Below are 12,450 nucleotides of genomic sequence, written 5' to 3'. Positions count from 1 at the left end.
CATCCTTCTTCTGTCTACAAGCGGTCAATTTGTCCCAATCAACTTTTCTAGGAGGGAGGAGAGTCTGCATATAAGTAATGATCTTAGCTGGCACTGCTAGTACCTCATCTATAGGTTTTTCTCCAGGCCTTCGTTCCTTGTCCCAGGGTTTCAACTGGTCCCATGTCCCTCCTAACTCGGGGGCATGGTCCGTGTCATGTATTTGTCTCCAAATGTCTACCGGGATCAGAAGGCCAAAGAACAGCTCGATATCCGGTATTGTCATGATAGCGGACTTGGCGGCCTCAGTCAATTCCTTATAGTAAGCAGTGGGATTTTTACGGGGGTCGGGGAGTTGAGCTTTTAGTGTAAGGACCTCGCTTAGTTTCCAAGGGGTATAAACCCATTGTTCCTGAAGCCTAGCGTCCACACGAGCCCTAATCACTTGGCCACCGTTGTCTTTTAATTCAGGTAGTTAAGGATGAAAGAGGGGATGCACCACTCTCATGGGGTGCTGCGCTCCCCAATCGGCGCACTTCTCGGTGCATTCGTTCGCGATAATGCACCAGAGTTGCTACGTTCTGATATACTTCATCAGCCTGTAATTGGAATTTAAAAGCTCGGTCTCTAATATCACGCAGTATTTGAGGAGGTATTCCTTCCTCAAAACACTGCTCCCATAGTGAAATTAATCGAATTGCCATGTTCTCTAAAGCCAGTTGCTGCGCAACTGGTTCAAAATCTTTCATGGTGCTCCAAATATCCTCCAAGGTGTAAATGGCGTTCCGCATCTACTGGGATGCCTGAATCACTATGGCCTTCCTTTCTTCCGTGCCCAATAACGACCTAGTATAGACTCGCTGATCACTCAAGTCCGGTCTAAGGCGTTTGGGTGTGGTATCTAGACAAGCAGTGTATTGGGGATCTATAGCGGCCTGAGTCAGAGGGGACGAAATACCGGGTGCAAAGGAGAGGGGACAGCCGCATCTGGTTGAAGGGATATCAGGGGTGAGGTAGTTGGTCGGAGAGTGGGAGGGGGAAGTAACGCACTTCGTACTGATCCGTCAGCAGGGGCGGTGGCAGCCGTTACCGGTGCTCCTGCGGCCGATGCTGCTCCAATTTGGCCCGCCCGTAACAAAGGCACAGCTGGGTACAATCCTTGTGTGGCATAAGGAGGGGGTGGTCGGGCTTCTAATAAGTCCTCTATTTCATCTCCGGCATTCGTCGAGTTACATAGCTCTTGTCCGTCTCTAAACGGAACTGTCTATCCATTTGTGTGATATTCTCTTCAACCTTCCCTTTATCATAAGCTATGGCATTCTGAGTGACTGTCTGTCCTGATTTAAGATTTCCCAATTTCTCTTCTCTTATCCGTCTTCGTTTTGCCTCCTTCAACCATAGGTTCAAGGAGTCAAACATCGACTGGCGGCTTTTCTTCATAAACAGTTTGTTTTGGATGTAATTAATCTTTTTCTCGTCAAACAACCTACTTAGAGGCCATTGTAAATCGGAATTATCTTTGGTGTACTTATTCCAAATAGTATCAAACAAAATCGGTGTAAGACCGTGTTTCACATACATATCAAAACTGGGGATGCCCTCGGGAGGGGCAGGCTGTCTTTATTCCAGCCGTTTATTTTGCCGACAGCAGCACCCAAAACATAATTTACTAAAACAAGACATTATTGTAATGTTCACACAATTCTACTCATATACTCCAAAAACCATTCACATTCGGAAGCGTCCTCCTCACCACTCACACTCTCATATTCTTTTCTCGCAATAAAGTGCTGTAAAGCATCGCAAGGCAATAACTCTTTCAATACTGATTACTTGTTCTTATGCAAATGACATGTCTTCAGAACGAACAGAACCAGTCGACTCCTGTTCGGGGAACCGATTCAAAAAGAATTCCGGACCTACAAAATTCAACAACAAAAGGAGCAGTCGCTAGACGGTTCTGAGATCACCTGGTAGGCGAACCACGAACCCTCTTACAGGCCATCCCATGGTCCTGTTCTGGTTGGGCCGGGCGTCTGGGCGCGTAGCTCCAGAACCCTAGCTTACCCATTTGCTCCCAGGGCTTTCCCGAAGAGGATTCGGCTGAGCGAGTAACACAATACACCGCTAAGGCACCAGGTGTTGTCTCAAGTTTTCACCAAACAAGTCCGTGAGGTATCTACCCACGCAGCCACTTCGCCGCAATGTCAGACCCTCAGATTCCCTTGTGGTCCGGTTTCCCCGGCCAACTTCAGAAAGCAGTTAACCGCTACTGAGGAGACACTTCTTTCAAGTGTTTCTCATCCAATACCATCAGAGATTCACTCACCTGGTGCACTCAGGTCGATTGCGAATTCTCCACTGCCGACTCCTAGACAGACCGGCACAGTCTGTTCTTCTCTCGGGTTAAGCCTGTAGGAATCCGGCGTAGGGTCTTCAGCAGCTGGAAGGGATACTGGGCTCGAGAGTGGAATTTCTTGTTTTCGTACCGCAAACAGGTGTTTCAAATCAGGGTTCTCTTTCTGTCCACTCCCTCGGCTAGAACTCCTCCCTGTCCCTTCTACTCCCGTTTACAGGAGGACGACCCTATCGCAGAGTCCCGGCGGAGTCGCCAACTGAAGGAACCAAAATATTATACTAATGGACCATACTCACCAATAGCCCATATACCTTATTCATAAATAATAAGTCAGTCGGCAATGGAGAAGGTTCAATCGTTTATTCTGCAGATACAAGCCCTGACAGGGGAGCCTCAGTCTACATGACTCTCGGAGGTGTGCAGAGGAGACTGACTACATACAAACAGAGCAAAGCATATATACGTTTCACACATAGTACGATGCCACCTTACTTGGAAAGATACAACTTGTCAGTGAGCCAGCAGGAAGACCCAAATAAGGCACAATTGATTGCTTGTAGCTAGGCCTAAGCTATTCCGGGGCAGATCAGTAAGGTGTCTCCCTTTCTATCTGTAGCTCGGGGAGTGCAGGAACGGGACCTGCTAGAATTTACGCATCCCACTAGAAGGGCAGTTGTGACCTTGGGTTTCCCTGAGCTACAAACTAACGAGTGGAATAGACAGCTAAGTCTGCCATCATGGTTTCATGCAGAATGCTCGATCACGTGGTTTCGCGGAAACAATACTGGAGACAGAGAAACGAAACAAGATGGCTCCGGACACACCAATAGGTTTAAGCAACACTAAAGTGAATTGTTCCTAACACTAATAATACAATGAGATTATTTGCAATGCTAACATGCGGCTATAGGTTATATTGTATATACTAGGCCAATAACATGTATTTATTGTATTTATATCCCATCATAGACCTAGCCAAGAACCGCCCCAAAAAACTATTCGATCTGATCAAAGCCCAAACCAAAAGCCTACCTAATGTCCACATCGACAACCCTCTATCTATTCCCAACTGTGATGAATTTGCCTCCTACTTTGCTGCTAAGACAAAATCCATTAAATCAGATTTATTCATGGACCCAATATCCATCTCAGACTTAAAAGACAGCTCATCATTGCCCCTAGCTGTCTCTCCAGCTAATGACCTTCCATTATTTAAACAAAAAAACAATGCATCTTGGTCCCACTTCAACATTTACTGTGAAGATACCATACTAAGGGCCATATGTAGGTAGCCAAATACCGATCGGTAACACCGAAAATGGGTCATTTTCGGTGTTACCGACAAATATTAAGCCATGTGAGATGTACGTAATACCGATTTGAATCGATAATAACGAATCGGTATTAAACATAAGTTACCCACTTGAAATTACCGAAACAATGAATACCGATTCGGTATAAACGATTCGGTAAAAAGCCCAAAAATGCTATGTAGCTAACCTCGGTAAAACCGATTTTGGCCAAAATCGGTAATAACGAATCGGTATTTAGCACGTTTCAGGAGCATGTGGTAATCAGGAGCAGCCTATATAAACAGACCCAAAATGCATCAGTGTGAACACAATGGCAGGCCTCTATGTCATTGCAAGGCGGCTACGCCTGAGAGCAGCAGGAATGAGGATCTGGAGACGTGAGGAGCGGGTGTACAGATTACGCATCACTTTGTTCCAATTGACAGACCCAGAAATACATGAGAGATACAGATTGCACCCAGACACCATCCTGGAGCTAATACGGGACCTAAGACCCTATCTGGAGCATCAGACGCCAAGGGCCCATGCTATCCCCACCCATGTGCAGGTACTCTGCTGCCTGCACCTCCTTGCATCAGGAAGTTTTCAGGGTGTGATAGCAGCAGTCGGTGGAGTGTCACAGAGCTGTCTATCCTGTTTTTTCAACACCTTCCTGGACGCCATGATGGACAGAATGGAACATTACATTTCCTTCCCCAGTACACAGGCGGAGCTGCAGAGAACCAAGCTGGAGTTCTATCAAATTGCCCATTTCCCCCGCGTGATTGGCTGCATCGATGGGACCCATATTCCCATCTGCCCACCTGCAGCAAGTGAATACATTTACAGAAACCGCAAATCCACCCACTCAATCAATGTTCAGGTGATCTGCAATGCCAAACACATAATAACAGACATCGTTGCAAAATACCCCAGGAGTAGCCACGATGCTTACATCTTCAGGAACAGTGGCATACATACACGTCTGCTTGCTGGTGAATTTGCCGACGCATACATACTAGGTAAGTAAATGTCACACACCCTGATGTACACCCTGGCACAAGCTGTTGGGCCCACCAATCAATGCCACTTACTTCTTTTCATAGGTGACAGCGCATATGCCCTCCGGCCGTATCTACTTACACCATATCTGAACCCAACCACCCGAAGGGAGAGTAGATACAATGTTGCACATAGGAGCACACGCAACGTGGTGGAGCGCACTTTTGGTTTGCTCAAAAGCAGATTCCGTTGCCTCAACAAAACAGGAGGTGCGCGTCTGTACAGCCCCATCAAATGTTGCAAGATAATTGCTACGTGTGCAATGCTACACAATCTGGCCACTAAAAAAGGAACAGCAGTGGAACTAACAGAGTCAGAGGACGAGGACGAAGACAACCCTCAACCAGAGCCCAGCGCAACTGGTGCTGCTATTGAACATGATGGGAGACAGAGACGGGCAGAGATTACATCTAACTATTTCTGAGTGAGTAACGACACTGAGCCATTTCATGTTACATGTAGAGGTGTTTATTTGGCACACCTCCAGCATTGTGAGCATTGTCCAAATGGACATGGGTTACATCACCCATCACATGCATGTGGACAGCCATTGTCCTTCACTTCTTGCGTCCCCGTGCTGCACGTGCACGTTCCCCATCGACACTGTCTTGTGAGTTTGACCGTTCCTGTGCTGGGACGTTTCGCCCACTACGCCTCCTGCACTCAGTGGGTGATGGTGTAATGCTACCACGGCTGGTAGCCTCCTCACTGTCCCCCCCCTTCTATATTGGAGGCCTTGGCATTCTGCATGAGCTCCAGCACTGAGGTCATGGACACCATCACCCTGGCCACATCCCTGCTGTAATGCGCCATCTCCTCCTGCATGGCGATGGACCGGCGACACATCAGTGATGTCGTAGCGGACAGCCGGTTCACCGACTTGGTATAGTCCTGGAGTCTCAGTCTCTCCCGGCGCATGCCAACACGGTCCTGCTCCAGCTGGCTGCAGAGGTTGTCCACCGAGGTAGCTACCCTCTCCATCCCTGCAGACAAATGCTCCCCCATCTTGTGCATATGTCTGTTAATGCTTGCCATCTCCCTGTGTAATTTCTTCATCTCCCTCCATTGCAGGCGCTGGACCTTCAGCATGTTGCCTTCCAGTCCAGCAAACACACTCTCCCCCTGCTCAGATGCCACTGGACTGTCTGGCCTTGCCCTGCGGCGTCTTGATGTGAAGAGGGCGCCCTCGGATGCAGGACCAGCCCGCACCCTGTTGGATCTTTCTACGAAAGGACTTTGTTCGCGCTGTCTGCCCTCCTCTGACGACTCCTCCATCTGCTGGAGGGTGATCACGGCATGCCTCCTGCGTGACAGTGATGGTGATGGTGGTGGTGGTGGTGGTGGTGTTGGTGAACGTCGCAGTGGTGACTGAGTGCGAGGGGATTGCGGCCCTCCCTGGCGCTGTGGTGATGTCTGTGGTGGAGGATTGGCTGGCTGCGGTGGCGCAGAGCTTGTGTTCCCTGCAGGCATGCTGTCTTCATCCTGTTCACTCCCCTCTGGCCTGGCTGACCTGCCTTTGCTGTAAAACAAAGATGTCCCACACATTTGCCACTAAGTTGGTAAGAAGTGGAATAATGGTACCAGGTTTTTTGTTGTTATTTAGCAATACCAATCACACAGATATAAATGGAACAGGAAATCACATTACTGGACATAGGCCAACCATTATAGGCATTTAACAACCGGCAAATAAACCAATATAGCACACATAACACTCATTTCAAGTCAGGATTAGAAAAAGAAAGCCAGAAAATTGTTTTTTGGAAAAATATATATCATTTGTATATTTATTCAAGTGTTTACAATTTATCACAGTCATAACAAATCATTAAAAAAATACACATAGAGTATATTATACATTTCATTAAAAGCATAAAAAGTCACCAAAGTAGACAAAACAAACGTTGGTTTAAAAGTTCGTAAGAACAGGGGTCAACGCTGCGTTTCGGTTAAGAGCTAACAATAAACAACCTTCTTCAGGACCAAGTTCTGCATTTAATAATGGCTTCCAGATATATCCTGGAGTGCCAGCGGCCGGTTGTGAAATCCGGACAGTAACTGTTGTGAATTCGCAATGCTTTTGATGTAGCATACACAATATTGATCTCTTGTGTTTGTATTGGGAGGGTTCACGCTCTGGTAGTAGGAGCCACCGATATTGGTTTACAAAGATGCCAGATTTTAATAACTGGCAACTTGGAGCTATCACGAGCTTTTCAATTGGCTTGTGTTTCAATTTTGGCGTTCATGCCCTGGCAGGGATTCTCCTGCCGCTTAGGGATTAGATTCGTCCTCCCTGCTCCTACTCCGTCAGCGTTTCATGGGTTCTGGTCGGAATTGCCTTTGCTGCCCTCAGCTGCACTGCGAGATGACTCGCCTGAAATGACACAAATGTAAATATACTCAATGCTCTGTCTGAATTGCCATTGCATTAAATAACATGCCAACAGTGCACAGTGGTTGTCCTGACCTATCCATTTGATTTGCCATGCTATTGTGTTAGCTGCCTTGACAGTCCTGATCATGAGTTCACACTGACTACATCACCCAGAATGCATTGCAGGTAACCAGTAAGACATGATGTGGAGTGGGAGCACTTTTACCACTATGGGGGTTGGGGTTGGGGAGGGGGTAGGGCAACATGCTGGGCATGCTTCTTACCTTGTTTTCTAGCTGCTCTGGCGGAGCTGTCTGCATCTCCCATGCCACTCACACTCTCCCGCTGGATGGTGGACTCCACCATCTGTTCCAGTAGCGTTGGTACTGGGGCTCGATTTTTTCCTCCTCCAGTTTTCCCTGCCAGCCTATGTCTCTCTGCCATCCTCTGTTTTGCAGTTTTTCTGAGGTCGTACCACCTCTTTCTGATGTCCTCTATGGTGCGCAGGGTCACACCTATGGCATTGATCTTGTCCCGAATGCCACTCCATATTTGCCTCTTCTGTGCCTCTGGCACTTGGTGGGACTGGGCTCCAAACAGCTTGTGGTACTCTTGGGTGACATCCTGGATCAGGATCTCAAGCTCCTTGTCGCTGAACTTGAGTTTCCTTTTTCTTTCACCTCCCTCCTTCTCCCTGTCCTGGCTTGCCATTTCAATGCTTGTTCAGTGCTTATTCTTCCTTTCTTATGGCTGTGTTGCTGCTGGCTCCTCTGCTCTCCTGCCTGCCTGCCTGCCTCACAGTGAGCTCCAGGCCCTGTGCACCTGGCTGGGTGTGGCAACTTCCTGTTTGGGAAGTAATTGGGTGTGTCAGGATTGGCTGATTCACCAAAACGCTATTTTTTAAATTACCGAAACGGTATTACCGATTTTGGGTGTGGATTCGGTAACACCGATTCGGTAATAGCCTTTCGGTATGTATTTTTATTACCGATTTGTTCAAAGTCGGTATTCAATACCGATTTGCAACGAATCGGTAATGTTTAACGAATTTTTACCTACATCACGTTTACCTCATTCTTAATACCGATTTGGTATAATTCGGTATTAAGGATTCGGTATTCGCTATTTACCTACATATGGCCCTAAAGACGCTAAATGCGCTGAAACCCTCCAATCACTTCTCGGACTCGCTCTCCGCGAACTACATAAAAGACTTCGGGCCATATGTATCAAGCCATTTTTCATTCGCAAACGCTGCGAATCGCAAAAAACAGCGATTGGGAATGAAAAATCGCTATTCCGAATGTATGAAGCAAAAGTGCCTCGCAAATTGAGAAATCGCAAAAATGGGATTCCTTAATTTGCGAGCATGGAAAATCTGCGAATTTCTTGCGATTTCTTTTTTGCGATTTCTCAGTGTGCAAAATTCGCAAACGGGAAATCGCAAATAAAAAAATCGCAATGGAATGTATGAAAAAAATCGCAAATTGCGAATTTTGGAATTTCGCAAATTACAGAATCGCAATTACCACCAAGTAGGAGCAGGTGGTAACCAGGTGCAAACTATTTAAGGAGTACCAGAATGCAATAGACTTTTTTCCACAATGGTGGGGCTTTACGTGATAGCCAGGAGGTTGCGACTCAGAGCTGCTGCACAGAGGAGGAGACGCCAGGAGAGGATATTCCGTGCGCCCTTTACCATCTACCAGCGCACTGAGGACGACATCTACACCCACTACAGACTGGATGAAGACAGTATCCATGATTTAATTGAGGAACTCAGACCCTTCCTTGAACACCCCACACGCAGGACAAATTCCATCCCCACTCACATCTAGGTCCTGTGCTCACTACACCTCTTGGCCTCAGGTAGTTTTCAGGGGGTGATAGCCACAGCAGGAGGGGTGTCACAAAGTGCACTTTCATGCTTTTTCCACGCGTTCCTTGATGCCATGGTACAGAGGATGCAACACCACATTTACATCCCCAGCACCCCGCAGGCACTAGACCAGACCAAGCAGGACTTTTACCAAATCGCCCAATTCCTCCACGTGATAGGATGCATAGATGGGACACATATTGCAATATCCCCTCCCTCCCACAATGAGTACGTGTTCAGGAACAGCAAATGCTACCATTTACTGAACATACAGGTGGTGTGTGATGCCAAACACATCATCACAGACATAGTTGCAAAATATCCAGGCAGCACTCATGACACTTTCATCTTCCGTCACAGTGGGATCTACCATAGACTCACAAGTGGGGAGTTTGGCAAGGGATATCTACTAGGTAAATGCATTTAAACATAGGCCACATTTGTTCTGACTACCATGTGCAGTACAGTGACTAACCATAATCATCCCACCCCACAAGTGACAGTGCATATTCTGTCCGGAATTTCATTCTGACGCCCTACCTGAAGCCTGCCAATCCTGGGGAGCGGCGATACAACAGAGCACACATAGCAACCAGAGGCACCACTGAACGCACATTTGGGATACTGAAGAGCAGATTCCTTTGCCTCCACAAGAGTGGAGTTGCCCTACAATACAGCCCCCAGACCTGTTGCAAGATAGTGGTAGCATGTGCCATGCGGTACAACATCGCCACCAGGAAAGGCACATCAGTGGAGGTCAGTGAATCGGAATCCTCAGACGTGGAGGGGCCTGGCCCAGGACATATGGCAGCAGGTGTAGCTGGTGCAGCAGCTGGGCGCCAGAGGCGAGATGAGATTACACGCAACTATTTCTAGGTAAGAAAAAATGACACAATGCCATATCTCACGTGTGCAAATGAGTTTAATTCCTTAACTGCAGGATCAATTATGTCACACAGCCTGAATGCCAACTAGTCACACTCCATTTTTCCTGCACATGTTATTCTCACAGTGCAAGACTGTAAACAGGAGTTAGTGTTTAAGTAAAGTCTGTAGCTACCCTCTTCCAGTGGTCACAAACTTTGCACCTCACATGCAGCGCTGGCGAGCTGAAGCCCCTGTTGGTGGTTTCACAGTGTTCGCCTCATTAGGCATGGTAGGCCTACTGTTTCGGCCACTACGGCACCTCTCCATGATGGGTGGTGGGGTGGTGCTGCTCCGCCCTGACAGTGCGTCCTCTTCAGTGGGAGTAAGGACTCCTGGCCCAGTGGTACGAACTGCCCGCAGCTCGTCTACAGCAGATGTAAACTGCACCAGTGCCCTGGCTACATCCTGGCTACCGTGTGCCATCTCACGCTGCACGTGTATGCTGCGCCTGGAGAGGATATTGGTGGCAGAGGCCAGGCGGTTCACGGCCCGTGTATAGAGGTCCATGCGCTGCAGCTCTTGGCGCCTAGCAGCACGGTCTGCTCTTAGTTCTTCACAGAGTGCCTGCATGGCACCCCTCAGTTCACCCGTCATAGCCCTGAAGCCTGCCCTCACTTCTCTCTGTAAGGATTTTAAGTTTTTTGCTTGCAGGCGCTGCACCTGCAACATATGCTTTTTCAGGCCGGCAAAGACTGTTCCCTCACCCGGATCTGCAGCACTGCTGGTTGTGTGAGGTCTGCGCCTGGTTGTGCCTTGTGGGAGTTGGTGAGCAAGTGCACGGACTTTTTGCTGTGGCTGTGTGGGCTCGGAGTGCACATTGACATTGCTGTCCTCTGCCTCGCCCTCCAATGTGGGTAGTGGTCTGACTACGTGTCTTCTGCGTTGCTTTGGAGGGATGACCGGGCTGTCCTCCCCATCTGTGTTCTCCTCATGCCCTGCGTCTCCTAAGTTTGGACTTTCATCCAATGTCCTACTGCCTGTAGGCTGTGTTGCAGATGGTGCTGTGGACGTAAATGCACACATTTATTAACTGTACTCACTTGCACTTGCCAATTAATACATTTCACAGTTTGGGATTACATGTGTCATGTACTTTCCTTTCTTGTCCTGCACATGCTATTGGGGACTGGCTGGCTGAAAATGCACCACCTTACTGTTCATGTGACTACATCTCCCATAATGCATTGCTGTGTGTGCCTGTGTACCTGCTACGGACTACAATTTTTTTTTCCTGCCCCTAGGTCGCTGCTGGGGGGTGTTTGGGGGGTGTCAGAGGTGTGATGGCATGCTTCTTACCTCGTCCTGGTACTGGTTGCTCGGAGCTGTCAAGATCAGTCACGCCTATAACACTTTCTGGTTGCAGGGTCCACTCCACCAGTTTCTCCAGAGGTGTTGAGTACGAGACTGTTGAGGTCCCTTCACCGGTGGTCCTGGACTGCTCCAGCCTGGCAGCCAACTTCACCTTCGAGCGCTGGCGCAGATCATACCATCGCTTTCTAAGTTCATCCACACTCCTGGGTGTCACCCCCACTGCATTTACTTTCTGCTGAATTTCAGTCCAAATGCGCCTTTTGCGGGTCTCCGGCACCTTCAAAGATTTTTTACCAAACAGTAGCTCATGACTGAGCTCCATTTCCTGGATTAATGCCTCCAATTCAGCCTCTGAGAATTTCTGTTTTCTCTTCCTTGAACCTTCACCCTGCTGCTGCTGCTGTGTTTCCTGGCTGGCCATGTCTCCAGTTTCAGCCATACTGTAGAAACTGCAGAGTTCCCTCTCCACCACTCCTTCACTCTGACTGTGACTCAGCAACTCAGGTGCAGCATGGGTAGTCACCCTTCCTGGTTGTGATGTCACCAAGCTGCACCTGAGTTTCCGATTAGCAGATTTGCGAAATTCGCAGAATTGCGATTTTTTCCATTAAGAAATCGCTATTTTGCAAATTGTTACGGTTAAGGAATCGCTTTTGGAAATCTCGCAATTAAATAGCGATTTTTACCGAATCGCTATTTAATTTCGATTTGTTACATACATACCGATTTGCGATTCTGAAACGGCGATTCGCTAAAAATCAGTAATTCAGAATCGCAAATGGGTACCTTGATACATGAGGTGGTAGTCTCCTAGTGTTCAGAGATGTGCTCCTTGCCGGCAGGAAACCAGTCTGGTCTGTTTAGATCATCTTATTCAGAAGGGACAGAAGCCTATTTGCCAACACTGTCCACAGTATCTTGTATTCCATTGCTAATAATGACAATGGGCAATAGCTGGCCCTGTCCATGGGGTCTCTTCCCTGTTTCGGGAGCGAGACCACCAATGCCTGCGCCGTGGTGAGAAGTAGTGCCCCTTCCTTCAGAGCTGGGTTATATAAGTGCACAAGGGTGGACTGGAGTGAATCCGTAAAGGTAGTATAAAATTCTGCAGGTAACCCGTCCAGTCCCGTTGTTTTATTTCGCAGGAGCCCTTTGAGTGCTATCTTAATTTCCATCGCTGTGATGGGGCCTGACAGTCCTTTCAGGGCTTCTGTGGTCATTTGGGGATAGGCTAGTGCATGTAGAACGTCGTCTATGCAAGTGC

General features: G+C 48.0%; 1 protein-coding gene across 1 annotated transcript; it reads right to left on the bottom strand.

Annotated features, from left to right (window-relative positions):
* Positions 1-10,037: 10,037 nt before the first annotated feature.
* LOC147692064 (uncharacterized) lies at positions 10,038-11,625 on the bottom strand. Its single transcript, XM_086939492.1, has 2 exons — positions 11,172-11,625; positions 10,038-10,876 (listed from the first exon to the last, which is right to left on the bottom strand). Exons 1-2 carry the CDS (start codon positions 11,623-11,625, stop codon positions 10,038-10,040), a joined length of 1,293 nt encoding a protein of 430 aa, XP_086795618.1.
* Between the last annotated feature and the right edge of the window lie 825 nt (positions 11,626-12,450).

Source organism: Lissotriton vulgaris, chromosome 9, assembly GCF_964263255.1.
Source record: "Lissotriton vulgaris chromosome 9, aLisVul1.2, whole genome shotgun sequence".
Lineage (NCBI taxonomy): Eukaryota > Metazoa > Chordata > Amphibia > Caudata > Salamandridae > Lissotriton > Lissotriton vulgaris.
The sequence above is the reverse complement of the archived record's forward strand: the minus strand, read 5'-3'. Positions and strand labels throughout refer to the sequence as shown.

Coding starts and splice junctions, on each gene's coding strand:
- LOC147692064 (XM_086939492.1), bottom strand. CDS start 11,625: ATGGCTGAAACTGGAGACATGGCCAGCCAGGAAACACAGCAGCAGCAG. Junction 10,877..11,171: donor GCAACCAGTACCAGGACGAG/GTAAGAAGCATG, acceptor TTACGTCCACAG/CACCATCTGCAACACAGCCT.